The sequence below is a fragment of the Orcinus orca genome, chromosome 5 (genome assembly GCF_937001465.1).
Source record: "Orcinus orca chromosome 5, mOrcOrc1.1, whole genome shotgun sequence".
NCBI classification, from domain to species: Eukaryota; Metazoa; Chordata; class Mammalia; order Artiodactyla; family Delphinidae; genus Orcinus; species Orcinus orca.
This window is the reverse complement of record NC_064563.1, coordinates 136,978,009-136,999,061: the sequence shown is the minus strand read 5'-3', so window position 1 is coordinate 136,999,061 and position 21,053 is coordinate 136,978,009. Positions and strand designations below refer to the sequence as shown.

The 21,053-nt window shown below is 40.4% G+C and overlaps 1 protein-coding gene across 14 annotated transcripts in view; it reads left to right on the top strand.

Moving 5' to 3' along the window:
• Positions 1-1,657: 1,657 nt before the first annotated feature.
• The window catches only part of SYNJ1 (synaptojanin 1), an 88,913-nt gene continuing 69,517 nt past the window's right edge, over positions 1,658-21,053 (top strand). For 7 of the 14 annotated variants that reach the window (XM_049710661.1, XM_004264514.3, XM_049710659.1 and 4 more), the window contains exons 1-2: positions 1,659-1,804; positions 2,861-3,006. In XM_049710661.1, the coding sequence (XP_049566618.1) occupies positions 1,695-1,804; positions 2,861-3,006 (256 nt within the window). In that variant the 5' untranslated portion in view covers positions 1,659-1,694. Of the gene's footprint in view, positions 1,805-2,860; positions 3,007-21,053 lie in introns of all 14 variants that reach the window. The other 7 variants (XM_012539506.3, XM_049710667.1, XM_049710669.1 and 4 more) reach the window with 2 other exon arrangements.

The following is a 21,053-nucleotide window of genomic DNA, read 5'->3' as shown; positions in this document are numbered from 1 at the left end:
ATGGATGAAGAAATGTTAAATCAAGCCAGATGACAGGGCCTGGAGGGGGAAATGATCTTATGCAACACGCTAGATTTAAATTCTGCTTTTGCTGTTAATAAAAGCAAGAAGGGGAAGAAGCAAAGAAAGAGCAAAGGCAAGAGGAAACAGTTTCCCGGGGTGCTGAATTCTTCAGGTTTTCAATTCCTTTTGACCCTCCGGGTTTTGACTTCATTCCCACATTTACGTGTATTAAGTGGAAATGGAATGAGAAGTCCGTGGGACACACTGATATTAACCAGGAAAAATGATTTGTTGAAAAATGAGGGTAGGATGAAAGGATAAGATGTCTTTAGTTACGAGATAACACGGATGGCAGGAGCTACTCACCATTCAGTGCTGACCATAGCTGCCTCGGCCTGCGTACAGCCGTGTTGGAGTCTGGAGATCCTGACTTGGAACTTTCCACTCCACTGTACATACAGCTGAGCACTCTTATTTTTTTTTTCACACACACACACACACACACACACACACACTGTATTTTATTTTTACAAGAGATAAATAAACTGACACCAAGCATTGTAAATGGATGACCACAACAAAAGCAACAATGTTGCAATTACCAAACACGAAACACACTCATACTATGTCATAATATTGACATTCAGTCCAGGAATCCTCCACTGTAACAGCTCCTTTACTTTGCAGTGAAAATTGATTTGTATATTTTTTGCCTCTGAGTCCTTGTGGGATTTTTTTTTTTAATTCAAACAGAAAGTCACGAGAATTATAATCATCCTCATCAGTTCATTCAGTCCCATGTAATTAATTATTTTTTCATCTTGATCTTTTGTTAAAACTTTTATGAATTCATCAGTTTTCCATTAGAGTTCTGAAAATGCTTATTCATTCAGTTCAGCAGTATAGTCAGTTACCAGAAACCTGTACTTGTCAGAGTCTTTTCCATGAATTCCTTGAAGATGAAACCCTTTTATAGGAACATATTTGCAAAAGCATCAGAGTAAACCCAGAACTGTCTGTAAATGACAAAAGACTTAAAAATGACCACGGTTAAAGATTTGATGAAAGTTCATAATAATGCAATTGACAAGGAAATTTAGTTATTTCTGAGATATACATTTTACGAGCACTCTTTTTTAATAGTGCTCCTGAGGGCTCCAGAGCACACCAGAAGAAAAGGCAGCGAACAGAGTTGTTCCAAAGCAGCCATTAGTTTTTCTTCCTGCTACCTACCCAGACGCTCAGAATAAGAACTCTGCGCTGTTCGCAGTGAGACACCATGGACAGCTCTTCAGGCGCTGCCCTGCTGCCCAGCGTGCTGTCCCGAAGCCTCCCCCCAGCCAGTTAGGCGGGGGAGGCAGGGGGTGGTCCTGATACCCTTCTTGGGCACCTATCAATACCCAGCCCCCAAAGCTTTTCCCCTGAGTCCCTCCCCGTGGTTGGTAAGCTCTGAAAAGCCCACGCGAGGGGCCCGGGGAGGCCGCATCCTCCCTCTCCCAGCATCCTCAGCGGTGGGACCTGCAGCTGCAGCTTGGGGAACATGCCGCCCGAGGAGAAGGTCGCTGCGCGTGGAGGCGGCGGGCAGCTCACGGTTACCTGGCCAGCAGGGCAGCCCAGAGGGGGCGGGACCTCCCCCCGACGTCCCGCCCTTCCCCGCGAGGGGCGGGCCTTCCTCCCCCGGCCGCTGCGCCATGCGGAAGAGATGGGCCTGCTGGAGCGGAAGTGACGCTTCGGGCGGCTGTGGCGGCGGCGGCGGCGGCGGCGGCTGCGGAAGAAGGAGGAGGAGGAGCCGGAGGAAGAGGTGAGCCGGCCGGCTGGTGGGGGGGGCGGGGAGCGGCAGCGGCCAGGCGCACCGGCTGCGGGGCGCGCGGGCCGGCGCTTCCTGAAGCAGTCTCCACCTCCGCAGCCTGGGCGGGAGCGGTGAGCGGCGACCGCGGGCAGCCAGGTACTGGAGGGCAGGCGGGGTGGTTGGGAGACCACCGGTTGTGCGGGGCGCCGCGTCGGGCGGGGAGCAGAGGTGACAGCGGCTGTCAGCCTGCCCGCGGGGAAGGCACCGAGTCAGTTTGGGCGCCTGGTCATCTCTTCTGGCGTATAATGGAGGGATCGGGCTGCTCCGCACTTATGTCCCCCTGGGAAGGAGCCGCTCTCCGGGCGGTCGACTGTCGGGAAACCCCGAGGAGCCTCGGTCCGGTCCGTGTCCCGACTCGTGACTCTTCCCGGGTGGCCATTCATATCCACTGGCTGCTGCCTGCGGACCCCTCAGCCGGCGGTGCCCTGGCGCTGGGCTGGAGGCGGCGGTAGCCTGTACCGCTGCTCTTGCCCTTCACCGCCGCCCCCGGGAGAGCCCGTTGTGTCGGATAATCCTTTCCTCTTATCTCGCCCCCTAAGGCGCTTTGAATCAGCCTTGTTAACCTTCCTTCGCACCTACCTCTTCTTGCCCCGCAGAGGATCGGCTTGAAGTTTCCAAATCGTTTCCCTTTCAACGTAGTTGACAAATTCTGAAGCAGGAAGCTGATAAACAACTCCGAGCGAAATACGCTCAAAATGTTTCCTTTTGGTAAACATTAAGTAAAGGGGAAACTCATCTTCACCAAACCGTTCATGGACTTGGAGTGATAAAACCCTGCCTTGCCTTGCTGTGAGAATTGGCAGCTTTTCCTCTTGCTTTTCGGTAAAATTAAGTGACGACTTATCTTTTGGAATCAACCATTCTCTCCCCAAGCTCCCCCCTTTTTTTTTTTAACCACCCCACCCCCCCATCAGAACCTGGCAGGGAGGGACTTCTGGATGCCTTGCAGTCCTTTGCTGCAGAAGGAAACATTAGCTTCATTTGCTTTGCTTTGCTTGGTTTTCACAGGGCTGCCTCGGAAGAAAGGAGAATGGCGTTCAGCAAAGGATTTCGGATCTATCACAAATTGGATCCTCCACCTTTCAGCCTCATAGTGGAAACTAGGCATAAGGAAGAATGTCTCATGTTCGAGTCTGGGGCTGTAGCTGTGCTCTGTAAGTCATCTCTCACAGCCCAGCTGATCAGGGTCTGTTTTGCTTGAAATAATTCAGCTTCAACCATTTTTTAAAGAAGACTCTGATATGCTTTTATTTCCTTTTAACCAGACCTTATTTTCTTTAAAACTTTTATTTTCTTTTCTTCCCCCACTGCAGGTTTTTGTTGGGGCTGGGGAAGATGCAGGTTTTGGTACAGATTTTTGCTTTCTTGGGTTCTTCTGCTGCTTCTCAAAGTAAATCTTTCTTTCCAAAAAATTATCGTTGCAGTGTATAGCATATCACATAAACCTGTAAGATGGCTTGCTTGACATTTTGGCTGTAATGAACAGCATTTCTTATATGTCAGTTGTAGTAATGGACTATAAGTATTTATTTAATATTGTTGGAGGATTTTATGGTGAGGTGCTTACATTTTCATTAAGAGGATTGTAAACAACCTTCAAAATTTCATGTAAGGTAGGTGATTGATTTCATATTGTTTAAGAAACTACTTTGATAGTTTATTTTAAAGAAAAGGACTACTGCACCACAAGAAAAATAGTAGATTAGTAAGGCTTGGGTTATTTTGTGGGCCGATGGATGAAATTAAAACGAAAAAGATTAATTTGAACATTACACTTGGTAATATAAGATTTCGTCTGGTAACCTCAATTTAGGATTATTTCAAATGTGACTGTGTTGTCAGAGGCTCTCTAGTGGTAACGACTTGTTCTATATTATGCTTTTGCTATGTAGGATCAGTTTAGTTATTGGTCATATTTTTAAAAATTAAAAATACCATTTGAAAGGCATACTTACAACTGTAAGCCCCTAAATATTTTGAACTGTTAAACTTTCTCCATATTCAGTAGTGAAGGGCAGGAGACCCTAATCTCTGCATACAGAATACTAACGTACAGAATATTAATATCAGTTAAACCTGATTGATCTTAATTCTCTGAAATAGCAAAATTTTATGCTGATTGGGGAAAAGGATAGTGACATAATGAAAAGTCTTAAGCAGAGAACAATGTGTAAGAAATATGTATTTTTTGGTACATGTGGTAACATGGTTTGAGTGAACAGGAAGAGACTATATGTGTTCTAAGAAACAAGTGTTAGTAATATGGGTTATATTCAGTCAGACTTAATTCATTTACTGATACATTGTTATTTATGCTTAAATCAACTAAAATATTACTTGCTACAATATTAATTTTGCAAAGCATGTTTCTTCATACTACAAATATTATTCTTATACTGATGAATTCCATCTAGATAAAACTATCTGTGGGGGAAAAAGGTTTGTTTCAGCATGTGAAACCCTTTTCAGCTGCTTGTGTGTTTTGGTGATTTCCTAATTTGTCTAAATTCTAAATGTTTCTCTAATTGTGATTACTGGTAATAATGGGAAGTCAAATTTTCAGCTACAAAGTTTGTATTACCTATAGTTATTAGGGTTATTGCTATACTTTACTCCAAGGTCAGGAAGCTTAAGGATAATCCTACTTCCAAACCTCCAGCAGTCCTCTCTTTTATGCCAAATAATGGTTTAAAAAAACAAAACAAAACAAAACAACTTCCCAAACCATTCTTTTGGCATTAACATTCATTTTAAGGAAAAGAATCTTAAAAACATTGTCTTAACTATTTATTAACTCTTTTTATTTTCATTAGATTTAGACTATATAAGTAATTCTTATAAAAAACTGTGAATGTTGCCTCTCTCCGTAAAGCTAGCATAAATGGATATATAATCTCTTGGGTATGTCATTAGCTTTTCTACTAATTAGCTTTTCTATGTCAGTAGCTTTTCTACTGTAAACTTTCATATTTAAAACATTAATATTTAAGAGCTAACAGACCTTTTTATAACTTATTTGACGTGTAAAATTAATTTGACATTCAGGTCAGAATGATACCAAGGTGTGTATTGTGCTGTAGAATGTTCATTTTTAAAACCTTCACATTTTGTCAGTGCCTGTTGTATTCAGGGGGCTGTGCTTGTAAAATACTGAGATGTTCTGTTTATCTTCACCAATCTCAGACCTTTGAATTTCGATGCATCTTGCATATTAATCTACCAGAAGAATCTCATAAAATCATTTTTGATATTAAACCCAAATGTAACCCTATTTTTCAATAAGATTAAGTTCAGACTCCTCAGCCTGTCAATCAAGGCCTGCCATCATTTGGTGCCACCCTGTTGGTTCAGTGTTCATCTCCTTTAAGGGAGACTGGTGTTTCCTCAGTGCTCTCCCAAAGTAGCGTGCTTTTTCCAACCATCATCACGCTGTCCCTCTTCCTCCAAGACTGCTAGAATGCTTTTTTCTGCCTTTCCAGTCGAAGCCTGTCAGTTCCAGCTTGAGTCTTCTTCCTTAATGAGAATCTGCCCCTCCAGCTCACTCTTGTCTCTTCCTTCCCTTCATTTTGTGGAACTTAGTCTGTATCACAAGATGAATGCTTTTTATATGCTGCTTTTGTTGTTCTCTACATGCTTGTATGCAGGTGTTTTTCTTGAACGTACATGGTGAGAGTGACCCTAGCAGGACTCAGTTTCACGTACCCAAAGTTTGTGACTTCTACAGGCTTCAGTTGCCTGGGTTTAACGTTTAAACAATTAGACAGCTTAGGCAATACATATCGTTAAGGACTGACAGTCACTTAATTTTCTTGGCTTAGGCCAGAAGTGTCATGAGATAACCAATATGAAATGTCATTTTTCCTATTAGCACATATTAAAAAATAGGGTGCGAGTGAAAATAAACTCAGCTCATGGGTCCTCTTAGGACCCAAGTATCCACTAATTAATCAAGCCTTAGAATTCTGTCTTAATGTTGATAAAGATGTTAAATCAGTCATGATGCTATGACTTAATCAATCAATGAATCAGTGATTTTCAGCCCTGTGTGCACATTATAATTCCCTGGGAAGGTTTTTACAAATACTGATGCCTGGGCTCCAGCCCCCCAGAGATTCTGATATAATTAGATTGGGATGACCATTTCTGAGCATGGTTTATATAGGCCTTTCTATGATAGATTATGGCATAACTTTTTTGGCTCGCAGACGCTATCCAAAATAACCATGTTTCCAGAATTTCAGTGCTGTTACTGTCTACTGTGGGGTCCGTAATGAGTTTCCTTGAAACCCTCAGCCTGAACCAAGTGCTGATGTTCCCATAGCGCTTTTAGTCTAGTGCTTTTCACAGAATCTGGAACTGTGTTCAGGTTTCTGCATCTGGATGCTTCACTCCTTGAGGAAAAGGCCCGGGTCTCAGTAATCTTTGTATCCCTAGTGCTTAGTTCAGTGTCTTACTCATATTGCAGAATAAATGATTATTAAATAAATGGCATGGGGGGAAGACTAACCTAATGTAGATTATAGTATTCTATGTTTGTAGTGCAGTATTCTGTGTTTGAAAGTGTGGTACCTTTTCATATAAAATTTATTTTCTGTCTTTTAAAGAATTGCTGTTTGACCGAACTGCTGATGTGAAACACATATGTTACACATTGTTTGGATTTGTTACTGAAAAATTCTCTTGGAAATAACTATTAACCACATCATTAAGGTTTTTCTGAAATGCCAATAAAATGTGTGTGATGAATGTTCTTCATAACTACCATAAGTACTGTTAACAGTTTGTTTTAAAATTACTTATCTTGAGATGGAAAATAATTTTATTGATTTCTTTCATTGCATTTATTTATTTAAAGAAACCTTTGGACTTCCCTGGCAGTCCAGTGGTTAAGACTCCACACTTCCACTGCATGGGGCACGGGTTTGATCCCTGGTTGGGGAACTAAGATCCCACATGCCTCAAGGCACGGCCAAAAGTGAAAAAAATAATAATAACAAGATAAAAATTAAAAAAACCTTCTGAAACGTTCTTAGATAATAGTTAATATTATTTTTAGTCACATGCCCATTTTCAGTGTTACTCATTTTTGAAAATTACTAGTCCAGAAAAATGTTCAGTTGAACCAAAAATTTGATGTCTGTGGAGCAGTGACTCAGTGTAGCAAGTGGACTCTCTGTGACTGGTATACTGCGTCTGAACCAGCATAAGCACAAGAGTGATGGTCAGCAAGTTGTAACACTACACCCTTCTTCTTGGAAACTAATTTTTTTAAAAAATTTATTTATTTTTGGCTGCGTTGGGTCTTCGTTTCTGCGCGAGGGCTTTCTCCAGTTGTGGCAAGCAGGGGCCACTCTTCATCGCGGTGCACGGGCCTCTCACTATCGTGGCCTCTCTTGTTGCGGAGCACAGGCTCCAGACGCGCAGGCTCAGTAGTTGTGGCTCACGGGCCTAGTTGCTCCGCAGCATGTGGGATCTTCCCAGACGAGGGCTCGAACCCGTGTCCCCTGCATTGGCAGGCGGATTCTCAACCACTGCGCCACCAGGGAAGCCCGAAACTAATTTTTTAAGAGATAAAGGAAGACATCTGTCAGTTTTGTGTTGAGTTCAGTTTTCCTCCACTTTGTACAGTTAGACACATGAAAAGACCATCACAAGGGACGGACAAGTAGCCAGTCAGACAGATACATGCTTTAAATTCACAGGCTATCTCATTATTTTACAACCCATCTCATGCTTTAGTAAAGGTAAATAATTTGCTTTATAATTGTATTCTAAATAGAAGATGGAGTAAAGGGAAGGTCAGCACATCGGAAATGGAGGATGATGTGCGGGTCACATAGATAGTGAGCGTAACATCTGTATTAAACGTAAGAGAGAAGTTTATAAAGGGCATTGGCAATAAACTCTTTGTTGCAGCTGTTTTCCAAGTAATGTAAATACTTTTTCCTGTGATTATGTATAGCCTTGGAATGGCGCCTTTTAACTAACCCATATGTGTTTGATTTTCAATGGTTTTTTAATAGTCAAATGTATATATGGTGCTCACTTTTAGGATCCGCAGTGTTGCCCATTTATGCTGCATGGCTGTATCATAGCCTTACTAGTTGTGTGTGGTTGGTTGACCCTCTGGGTATACAAATGTTAGTCTGAGTGGCGTCTTACTCATTTGTTCATAAGTGAATGATTGTGCATGTGTTGTATGTCATAGTATGTCGTCACATAAAAGGGAGGGAGCAAATAACCATTACATTAAAATGTAATGTTGGACCAAATGACTTACTTGCTCTAAACAGTTTCTTGTACCCCTTAACCTGTCTTCAGAAGTTGCATAGAGTTACCGTAGTGTGTAAATTAAATATTGTGAAGTTATGGATCACCTGTTTAAAAGACGGGGATGTACGGTGTTGATGTAAACTCCTAACTCTTAAAATGAGAGCTTTCGTTCTTTTGGGTGTCACATACTGGTACGGTAGAAAGGATTAATTGAGTTTATCTGTCTAGTGGTAAGATTATCTTCAGGCTTTAACTCTGGACCTGGTTTTACCCCACATTGTCCGTCTAAGTGTCTTTGTCTACCTAATTTGTTTTCTTTTATCATGGAAACCTGAGCTGTAAAACAGAGGGATAAAATTCTGGAGCTCTTTGTCACAGAATGTGAAGTGTCTTGCCTTTTCTATGAAACTGCACACGGTAAAGGAGTCATACTTGCTATTCACTGGAAGTTACTCTGCTAGTCACAGCATTAAGCCAGAGGGGCCTAAGCTTTCTCGTTTTATGGCATCCTTGGGGTCTTATTAAGTTTTTAACAGCACCCGTAAGCCACCGTTCTATTCATTAAATAGTTAGGTCCAAACAATAAATATTTATGTCCTAACAACCTTTAGTAGCTGTTTGGAAAAAATATTGCAAAGAAATTGAAAATAATTTCCTTCCTTCATAAATAGCCACAGTTCCTTATTTACGGTATGGGAATGCCTGTTGAGCACTGAACAGCTTTTCAGACCTTGGCACCAGATTGAAAAGCACCACCCTCATTGCCTGTTCCGCGTTGATTTTGGAGCAGTACTTGTTTTTTTTTAATCGCAGCAACCACTGAAAACCCAGCTTCGCTAAGATCTGATGTCTGATGTCATAAAGGAACATACTGCTATCAAATGTTAAAACTCTGAACTACCCCAAGCTAATAGTTTGGGCAGTGTCCAGCATGTGTTGAATATCTCCGTGTTTCTTTCCATTTAAAATATCCCTCGTCTCTCCTGAGAGTTTGCTGAAGTGTCCCAGAGCATCTCAGCATACAGTTTAGACTGGCATTAGACATGCTTTATTTCATTTAATCCTGTAGGTTGTACTTTTATCCACACTTCGCAGATGTGGAAACTGAGGCTTGGAGAGATTAAATAACTTCTCTAATGACATAGTCTTACCATTTGCTCTTTCGCTGTAATTATTATTTATACTTTTGTTAGGGTGGTGGTTATTATTTGGGGGGGTTGAGGAATGCAGAGCAAAAAGAAAAGAATGCCAGTAGACTTTAGAGTGAAATGGTAAGCATTTTCTAATGAGGGAAGTGTTAAACTTGCTGTGTTTTTACCTACAAACTGTTAATATCTAAGAGGGAAACATGGTTTGATTTAGCGTTAGGTAATTAGAAACTTTATGTTTTAACTTTGCCAGGCCAAGTTAAATGTCAGGTTTTAGAATTTTGGATGAGTGTAGTAGGTGGTGATGACAAGCAGTGTGCATAGTTTTTTGTTTGTTTTTTTTAATTGCCAAATGCTACTAGTCAGCACGATTGCCCTTTACAGAAGTTGCAGTATCTTATGTCTTTTTAAGAAAAAATTTCAAGTTGAGGAAGGAAGTGCCTTTTATTTTTTTAAGAATTTTTTTTTTTTTTTTGGCGGTACGTGGGCCTCTCACTGTTGTGGCCTCTCCTGTTGCGGAGCACAGGCTCCGGACGCGCAGGCTCAGCGGCCATGGCTCACGGGCCCAGCCGCTGCGCGGCACGTGGGATCTTCCCGGACCGGGGCACGAACCCGTGTCCCCTGCATCGGCAGGCGGACTCTCAACCACTGCGCCACCAGGGAAGCCCAGAAGTGCCTTTTTTATAGTTGACTTTTTCTGTGCAGAAAAATGAAATTTAGACTTGTTATATATCACTTTATGTTAGGGTTGCAAAAATTCATTTTCTTTTTGTAAATAATTTTTGGAATGTTCATATTTAATAGAAAAGAAAATAAATAGCAACTTAAATATCAACACTTAAAAAAAATCAACCTTACTTCTCTATCCTGGGCAGCAGGATTAGCCTGCTAACATAGGGCCAGTAGTCGTTCCTAAGTGCCTTCATTTCTTTACCACTTAAGTGTGCTATGAGGAAATAAAAGTGAAGGCAAAAAATTTCTCTCTCACTGAACAGTAAAGCCTTGTTATGTGACTTCTTATTATATGATTTCAGGTCTCTCAGATGTTCTAAAATGTCCTTAAAATATAACTAGGCCAGGAATGTAGCAGGATATTTGCTTCTGAGCATGATGGTGTAACAGGATCTGTATTTGCCCTCCCACCTTAAATAACAACAACAAAAAAAGAACAAAAAAATGTGAAACAATTTTCAGCTCTTGAACAATAGGCAGCACAAGACACTGATCCCTAAGAGAAGGGAAACAAATGAGGGGAGCCTTGCAGTCGCTGCCTTGAGAGCTTCCAGGCTACAGCAGCAGCAGGGTGAACCCAGACAAAGCCTGGCAGTCTCCCTGAGTTGAGGAGATAGAGTAGGGGCTCTGGCGAAACGCGAGCATCTAGAATTCTCAGGACTAAGTACCAGAAAAGGTATAACTGCAAAGAGCTCCTGAGATGTGTAGCGGATTCCACTTGAGACATCAGCTGAGTTCTGATTGGTGCCAGTGTATGAGGAAGCTATCAAGGCGGAAAAGAACCACCGAAGAGGAGCAGGCAGAAAAATTCCTGGAGCTCAGGGCTGGGAATAGTTCATGCTCCAAACAGCCAGAATGGAGAAAACTGGTAATACTTGGGGGATTGGGTTGAACACTCAGAGAAGGGTATATTACTTCAGTAGTGGAGCCAAGTAGCTCTAGACCACATGCTGCTCTGGTCCTGCCTGACAGAGCTTCAAAGCAAGACCCAAAGGGGTCAAACTGTTTCCAGATAATTTCCAAATAACTCAACTGTATCCCAGAATAAAGATTAAGACTGTTTATAGGAATACAAAATGTATATACATGTATCCAGCATTCAACCCTGTCAATTTCACAATGTCTGGCATTCAATTAAAAATTACCGTGCATGAAAAGAAGCAGGAAGATATACCCTGTAATGAGGAGAAAAGTCAATCTGTAGAAACAGATGCTCAAATTAATAAGAACATTAAAACAGCTATTATAAATATAGTCCATATGTTCAGGAACACAGGAAAGAATGAGCATGTTAAGGAGAGACATGAAAAATGTAAAGGCCCAAATCAAACTTCCAGAATTGAAAAAAAACAATGTCTGAAATGAAAAAAATACACTGATGGGGATTAATAGATTAGACTCTGCAGGATAAATGAGTGGCAAATTTGAAGACAAAATAATAGAAACAACCCAAAATGAAGCACAGAAAAGCAGACTAAAATAGATAAACAGAGCATCAGAGGGCTGTGGGACAACTTCAAGTGGCCCCATATGTATGTGCAGTTGGAATCCTAGAAGGAAGGGGGTGGAGCAGGAAAATATTTGAAGAAATAATGGCTGACAAGTTTCCAGAATTGATGAAAACTATAAATCCATGGTTCCAAGAAGCTAAATGAACCCCAAGCAGAAGAACCATGAAGAGAAAGAACTACACCCAAATATGTGATCAAATTGCTTAAAACGGTGACGCAGATAAAAATCCTAAAAACAGCCCAGGAAAGAAAAAAAAAAAAAAAAGATATACATGTAGAAGAAGGAAGATACAAATCATGATGGACTTCTTCAGAAACAGTCCAAGCCAGATGAGAAAGAGCTAGATCTTTATTTTTTTATTTTTATTTTACATAGAGCTAGATCTTTAATGTACTGAAATGGAAAAACAAACAAACAAACAAAAAAAACAGCCCTGAAACTGTCCACCTAGAATTCTGTACCCAGTCACAAACAAAGATGATGTAAAGACTTTCAGATGTTCAGAAGCTAAAAAAAATGAGCCAGTTATATGAGTAGCAATTTAAATAGTATTGCTTTTCTTTGCATCTAGCGCCAGTACATTCAGAAATTTGGAGGTTGTAAAGTCTGAATCAGTGACATTTTGTTACTTAGTTATGTTTTAACTCTAAGCTTGAAAGAGGTAGAAAGAGTGGAATAGATTAGTGCAGTTGGGGTTAGTCTTGTAAGCAGAGTGCCAAAAGGAGGTATATATTTAAAAATTGCATATCATGTTTTTACTGGTGACAGTTTAAATTTGCTTGAGTTTTTTAATGGTTGTTAATAAGAATTTGTGTTTATCTTTTTCCACTAAAATAGATTTTGCAAGTGAAAGCCATTGTTATTCCTCTGTAATGTTACACAATATAAGCAATGCATTCACATTGGAGTGCATTTCATAGCTAATGAACTAATCAAATTACTGTGAGTACATTTGGCATTTGGAGATATGCATTAACTCTTCGTGGTCAACTGGACACCTATTTAATTACTCCCTCAGTTCAGGCTGAAAGAATTTATGCGCTCTTTATACTCCTGGATGATTTTAAGATAACTTAGTCAGTTAAAAGAAAAAAAACAAAATACTTCTTATTAAATTATTAACTAAAACATATTGAATGTTATTAAAATACTCTCTTCTTCCCTTTTATTATAGTCTTCTTACATAACTTTATAAAGTTGTTTTGCTTATATAAACTAGGTCTTCGCAATAAATATTTATTATGGGTTATGTTTCATTTTGTTCACTAGTCGACCGTAGGATTGCTGTTGTCTGTTGAATACCTTACTGAAAGGTAGATAAACAGCCTTTTAATATCCTGTGGACCATGTTCGAAGTATAGGCAGGATGAATCTTATTATTTGTTATTTATTTTATTTTTTAAATTAAAAAAATATATTTTATTCATTTATTTGGCTGTGCTGGGCCTTAGTTGCGGCACACGGGCTCTTCGTTGCGGCATGCGGCTCTTTCAGTTGTGGCATGCATGTGGGATCTAGTTCCCTGACCAGGGATTGAACCCAGGACCCCTGCATTGGGAGCACGGAGTCTTAACCCCTGGACCATCAGGGAAGTCCTGAATCTTATTATTAAGTAAATTCCTAGCTGGTTGTACATTAGTGCCCGTTAGTGGTCTGTCTTGGTCAGCGTGGGGGTGTGACTTCGGCCTGTCTTGTCACAGTTTGATGGTTTTCTTGGAGAATGGGGTAGAAAGGTCGCTATCAGATTTGTAGATGTTGCAAAGCTGTGTGGGACTGATACAGAGCTGGGTAGAATAATTATTTATTTTGGATGGCACAGCTGAGATCCAATTTTTTTTCAAACTGAGAAAATGGATTAGAACCTACAAAATGAAAATGCCCTCCCCCTTGTTTGAGTTTTGTGTCCATTCCTGAACCAACTACTGTGGCTACAGGGATATCAGGTGCTACTTGGGTTGGGCAGATGATTGGCGAAAGAAGGTAGAAATTTCTATGATTGTTTGAGTTCCCATAAAACCCCACCTGTACCATGGCTACATAGTAAGGGAGGGTGGGCACAGGTACTGGGTCGATGGTCACCTTGACCACTGCATTCCTTCAAATCTGCTCGCCTTCAGTCTTCCTTATCTCAGGGGATTGCTTTCCATCCACCTAGCTGCTTAAACCAGAACTTAAGAATCACCCTCTACACCTCCTTCTCTCTCATTTCACACATTCACTCCATTACCAAGTACAGTCAACTCAACCTCCAAATTTCATTGAGAATCCACGCAGTTCACCATTTCAGCTGGTTCTACACCAGTCAAGCCACTGCAGTCTCTTTCATGGACCATTATAATAGCCTCCTTAAATGGTCTCGCTGCTTCCACTCCCCCTACCCACTCTCCAGTGTTCTTAAATACACAGTTTAGATCTTATTATTCCCCTGCTTAATACCCTTCAGGGGTTGGTCACTGAACTTAAAATCCAGACTCTTTAAAATGACCTGCAGTAAAATTGAGTCCATCTCCCTCTTCAGTCTTACACTGTACTGTCTGTTGGTTTCTGTGTTCCAGCCACATTGGCCCTTTTTTTTTAGTTCTGAATGTATCAAATTCTTTCTGGTCTCAGGATCTTCACAAAAACTGTTCCTTCTGCTCAGGATTTTATTTTTAAAGATAAACTTGTTTGCACACGTGGAAAAGTATATAAACGATAAATGTTCGACTTGATGACTTATTACAGAGTGAACATATTCATGTTACCACTACCAGGTCGAGAATAGAACATTATTGCTGGCTCTCCAGAAGATTCTCTCATGTTCCTTTCCAGTTATCTCCATCATGATCTGCAAAGATAATCACTGTCCTGACTTCTTACCTCATAGATTAGTTTTATCTGGTTTTCAACTTAACATAAATGGAATCATTCAATATGTATCCTGTTGTGCCCAGCTTCTTTCATTCAGTGTTAAATATGGGAGATCATGCATGTTGTAGCGTATAGCAGTAGTTTATTCATTTTCATTGCTATGTAGTATTCCACTGTATGAATATTCCACTATTCTGTTGACATTTGCTTTCTTTACAATTTTTCCTATTATAAATGACACTAGTATGAACATCCTTTTACATGTCTTTTGGTGCACACACATACATATTTCTGTTGGATATTTTCTTAGGAATGGAATTTCTGGTCGTAGGGCATGTGGATGTTATCTGGAACACTTTTACCTGCACTCTTAATTTGGCTAACTTCCTGTTTATTCTTCAGGTTTCAACTTAAAGGTCACTTCTGCAGGCAGGCAGGCCTATTCTAACCACCACAGTCCCCCACAAACAATTTTAGATTAGGTCCTCCTGTTGCAGTCTGTTGGAACTCCATCACTGTACTTAGTATAATTCATAATTTTGCAGGTGTATGATTATATAATGCCTGTCTTCCCAGTGGAAGGTATTGGGGCACCGACTTTTTTTTATTCCTAGAACTTTGCCAGGATCCTGGTATATGGTAGGCATTCAGTAAATACTTGTTGCACAAATGAGTGAAAGGTTATTTTTATTTTGAAATGTTGCCAAGATTGGGATGTGCAGTTTATATAGAACACTAATTTGGATAGCTGAGTATCTTTCAGCTGGAATTTTAGTTATTTACTGATACAAAGAAAACCTTTTTCCTTTAAAATAATTTTCTCTTTATGTGTGATGAAATGGAAAGAGTCTTTACCACCAGCTGGTTATATGATCTTGGACGAATCACCTAACCTCTAGTCTTTTTCTTCTGAAAATGAGTAGCTTGGACTGCACGATCTCAAGGATCCTCTGACTAGAGGCTCTCTGCTTCTACACCAGAGCGGTACCTGCATGCAAATAAGTCAGCCACAAACTGCGGTGCATGCAACCACAGGCAAATTGTGTTTCTAGGAAGGTTGTGCTAACTTGTAATCATATTCTTACTGGCTTTCTTCAGCTAACTTGTTTTCATATTCTTACTGGCTTTCCTCAGCTTGGTCTTCTGTATCATCAGCTAAGCAAAGACAGTCTGTTCCCACCTGGAAGGTTTGAGCCACAGCAGAATGTTGACCTTGGATGGCAGGACCTTCAGTGGGTAGCGTAATTATTTAGTTTGAAATATTGTTAATTCATCAGAAGTTAGAGAAATCTACATTTAAATTTAATCTTCAAAATACCATTTAGGTTTTTAGAGAAATGACTTTTTATTTATCTGAATGTCTTAGATAATAAGTTAATTTTATTTCTTTCCATTCAGATGGTAGAGTTAGCAAGGCAGATGTGACCATCGTGTTGCAATTATCCTATGTTTAATAAGCCTGTATTTTAGAGACACAACTCATGAAAATCAAGACATAGGTATATGATTATGTTTTCATCTGAATTTCTGTAGCCTGATCTTATGTTTCTTAATTGCCTTAACTTCTCATTTGAGAAGGGCGGGTGTAACACCAACAATGCTGAGTAATGCCAGCTGTGTCATATGACAGAGTGCTATAAAATAAGCCAGTCCAGCAAAAAAAGGTGTTGAGTAATGTGATAGAGAACAATAGGTATGTTAAATTTTGATAGAGAACAATTGATATATTTATACTCTGAGTGTTTTCTGTAGTCTATAAACAGATAATCTCTATACCTTCTATTTTCATTACTTTCCTGTAGTTTAAATAGGAGACGTAGATTAGGCCTGCCTTCAGTCATGAATTTGTTCAGTTAAACAACTCTGAAACAGGCACAGAGCTAAAATAATGAATAAGTTATCTGTATTAAGTTGTGGGATATCACTAGCTTGTGGCTTTACGTAGTTTTAAAGACTTCTTAACTACTTCTGTGATGACGGGTAAAGGTAAGCTTATGATTTTCCAGCTACAAGTTTGACAGGAGGATATGAAAGCTAATTTATTTAGGATGAATGTAAGGAAAACATTTGTGACAGAGTATTAGCAATATTTACCCTTCCTGGGCTCCCCATTCTATAATTGCCGAGTCTGCTTCTTTCCCAATTTGTTATATATCTGTTATTTGATGAATATATGATAGACTTGGGAAGAGCAGGCCATGGGGCCATTCTCAAGGCTGTAGAACTTATTGCTCCCTTTCAAGTTTATAAAAGTCCTAGTGCCCATTGAACTTTTGCCTACTTGGAGCAAAATACCTCTCGGATCACTTAGAATCCCAGTAGCCTGTCCTCTTCCACTGACTCGCCAGGTTATCTTGTATTCTCTCCTCTCTGAATTTATCCAGGATACCAAAGGATGTTGTCAGAATAAATTTTATCTGGGGAAATATCAAACAGACATCAAAAAAGAGAGAATAGTGTCATTGATTCCCATGTATCTGCCAGCCAACCTCAGCGATTATCACAGACACTTTTAAAAATATATTTATTTATTTATGTCTGTGTTGGGTCTTCATTGCTGCGCACAGGCTTTCTCTAGTTGCGGTGAGCAGGGGCTACCCTTCGTTGCGGTGCGTGGGCTTCTCATTGCGGTGGCTTCTCTTGCTGAAGAGCACGGGCTCTAGGTGCGCAGGCTTCAGTAGTTGTGGCGTGCGGGCTCAGTAGTTGTGGCTTGCAGGCTCTAGAGCGCAGACTCAGTAGTTGTGGCACACGGGCTTAGTTGCTCCTCGGCCTGTGGGATCTTCCTGGACCAGGGCTCGAACCCGTGTCCCCTGCATTGACAGGCGGATTCTTAACCACTGCGCCACCAGGGAAGTCCAATCACAGACGCTTGTGTTTATCTATATCCCTTATCTGCTATTGCCCCCCCACCCCCGCCACCACTGTTTATTTTGAAGTAAACCCTGGACATCATTTAATTTCATCCATAAATATTTTTTGAGAATAAATGTTTATGGCACATATTTTATTTTGCTTTAAATTCTTTTCTGTGACCTGATTCATATTCATATATTCACTAGGAGTAGATTCAGAAGCCCTTCAGATGATCAGTTCTAATGATGTGAGAATATGTTAAAAATATAGCTATAATTATAAATTTATGCTTAAGATAGCTCTGTGTTCTCAGGAAATGCACATTTGCACTAGATTGATGACTAAGATTTAAAGCACGAATGAAAGATAGTGTTGAATGTGACATGAGAAGAAAAGTTTTTCCAGTTAAAATAAGGAAAATAAGGAGGAGGTTAGTTACTGTTGTTGCCTGAGGTGTCACAGCAGTAACTTCAGAAGCCAGGCTCTGTCTTACCTTCCGGGCTTAACAAATGAGCTGAAGACATGTGGCCCTCCTTACCTCAGCTGAACTGCACAAGATCTTGATCGGCTCAGAATGACTCCTAAAACAATGGGCTTCTTGGCTATTCCTACCTACCCGTGGTTAGAAATCAGTCACTTGTAAAAAGAAAGGTTTGTTTTTCCTAGCGTTTCGTTTGTTTAATAACAACATGAAAAGGAGGAAAAAAACCCACTTCTCTTTCAAAAAGCAGTCTGTTGCCCTCATGGAAAGCGTAGTAGATAACATTGAAAGACAGCACTAACAAGAGAGTGAGTAGCCTGAACTTCCGTATCACCACGTTTCCTGAACTTTCATTTCTGCTCGTTGTTTCCTCTGAGCTCTCCACACCCCCTGCCATTTTATACACTCCACAGCTTACACCCTCGTTAGCAGTCATTTAACAGTGCCCATTTTCCCATCCTCACCTTCACACCCCAGGACAGACATGACGTCACTGTGAGGAGCTGTTAAACTTCAATAATGAAGGCATTCAAATGCTGTCAATAGTAAGATAAAATATTTATCTTTTTATGCATTATTTATTTATTTATTTTTAAGGTTTTTTTAAATTTTTAATTTTTTAAAAAATTTTTTATTTATTTATTTTTCGGTACGCGGGCCTCTCACTGTTGTGGCCTCTTCCGTTGCGGAGCACAGGCTCCGGACACGCAGGCCCAGCGGCCATGGCTCACGGGCCCAGCCACTCCGCGGCACGTGGGATCCTCCCGGACCGGGGCATGCACCCGCGTCCCCTGCATCGGCAGGCGGACTCCCAACCACTGCGCCACCAGGGAAGCCCAAATTTTTTTTATTTAAAAAAAAAATTATTACTACTACTATTTTTGGCTGTGCTGCGCGGCTTGTGAGATCTTAGTTCCTGAACCAGGGATTGAACCCAGGCCCCCTGCAGTGAAAGCACAGAGTCTTAACCACTGGATTGCCAGGGAATTCCCCTTATGTATTATTTTAAAACTTACGAAACATTCCCTTTTGTGCCAAAATCTCTCAATTTATTTTTGTCTGTTAGATGAATACTTAATCAATAGCTGCAGTGTTTAGAGTCACTGTGTTAGGTGGGCATCGTGTTGAGATATAAAGAAATAAGACTTAGTTTCTGTTGCTACTAGTAGACGAGTGTCTGTGGCATAAAGTAAAGAGAAGAAAGATTTCCTTCCAGCCAGAGTAATCAGAGGAAACTTCAGGAAGAAAGCGGCATTTTTTGTTAGGTATTGAAAGATGGGTAATATTTGGAAACACAAAGATGGCTAACAAGTGTTCGGGATGGAAAGAACGTGGTGAACAGCGAAAGAGGGGAGGGAGGGGAAAGAACATGGAGCCTGTAGGAGGGGCACACGTCACTCATTTTGGCTAAGGCCTGGGATGCAAGGGGAGAGTATTAAGGGAAGAAGAAAGATGGGGATGGATTGAGTAAAGTCGTTACAAATGCTGTGTTTTATCTAAAGGTTATACACATTATTTTAAAGTGTTACGGCTTTCTTTCTTTTTTTAAATTAATTTATTTATTTTTGGCTGCCTTGGGTCTTGGTTACTGCACGCAGGCTTTCTCTAGTTGCGGTGAGCCGGGGGGGCGGGGCTTCTCTTCATTGCGGTGCCTTGGCTTCTCATTGTGGTGGCTTGTCTTTGTTGTGGAGCACAGGCTCTAGGCGCCTGGGCTTCAGTAGTTGTGGCTCGCGGGCTCTAGAGCGCAGGCTCAGTCGTGGCGCACGGGCTTAGTTGCTCCACGGCATGTGGGATCATCCCAGACCAGGACTCGAACCTGTGTCCCTGCATTGGCAGGTGGATTCTTAACCACTGTGCCACCAGGGAAGTCCCATGGCTTTCTTTTTTTTTTTTTTTTTTTCCCCCCATGGCTTTCTTATTTTAAGTAATCTTTTTACAGTGGAGGAATCTCAAATTATTTTCTAGAATTAAGTTACCAGAGAAATGGGATAATAATTTAATTAGATCCCTCCTAATCATATATTTCTCTGGATTTCATGGAGTTTCATAAAAGAAGGGAATCTTTTTCCCCCAATTAAAAAAATACATATGGGGAGGGAATAAAATGGTATTATAAGAGTTTATCTTCATGCCATTTAGAGAAAAAAGCTTCATAACTTAGGCATATGCACATGTATTTTCAAAGTTATTTTTGCTGGCTACATTAAGAAAAATTTTTTTAATTTTTAAATAATTTCAAATATATGGAAAAGTTGAAGTTCAGTACAAAAGAACTTTTTTTTTCTGAACTATTTAAGACTACTAAGTTGCCAACAAGTTACCCTGTCACCCCCAAATACTTTATTACATATTTCCTAGAAAGGTATTCACCTACATAACTACAATATAATCATCAAAAAATTAACATTGGTACCTTACTGCTGTCTAATCCTCAGACTCCATTTAAGTTCATCAATTGTCCCAACAATGTCTTTCGTAGCAAAAAAGATCCAGTTGAATTTTGTGCATTTTATTTAGTTATCATGTCTCTTTAGTCTCCTTAAATGCGGAAAAGTTTCTCAGTCTTTGACCTTTATGACCATAAAACTTTTGAAGATGAAGGCCATCTTCATTGTTTTGTAGAATGTCCCTCACTCTGGGTTTGTCTTATGGTTCCTCGTGCTCAGATTGAGGTTGTCTTGGCAGGAATATTACAGAAGTGCTGCTGCGTTCTTTTCATTGTATCCTGTCAGTTGACACAATCTTGACTTGTCCCATTACTGTTGGTGTTCACTTGGATTACTTGGGTTAAGGTGGTGTCTGCCAGGTGTCTCTGGCTGGCTCTTTTTTCCTTTATAATTAATAAGTGTTTGGAGGTGAGGTACTTTGAGGTTATGTATGGTCCCATTGCTCTTCAAACTTTCAGTTTATGGGTTTATTCAGTGGGTTGTAATCTGTTACTCTTATAATTTATTTTGATGCTCAAATTGTCCCAGATTTCACCAGTAAAAGAAGCCCCTTTAAGCCAGCTTCCGCATTTTTGTAACATGCCACCATCATTCTTTGAACACTCCCTTACTTTCTGGTGCAAAAACATGTTATAGGCTCATCTTGTCCCTGCCCTTCCCCTGGAATTAGCTGTCCGAGGAGTCCTAGTTCCTTTTAGTGGAGAATGGTATTACAAGGCAAGGTCTGGGTGCTAGGTGTGCTGTTTGTTATTGGAGTATTGCTGGTTGTGGTCCTGTCAATGGCTAGAGCTAAGGAGAACATGTGAGTGTATATGATATGCATACATAGTTATACCCACCCATTTATATCTGTGTCAGTCTGTCTCACTAGAAAACTGTGAGTTCATACTGGTAACTCCAATTCT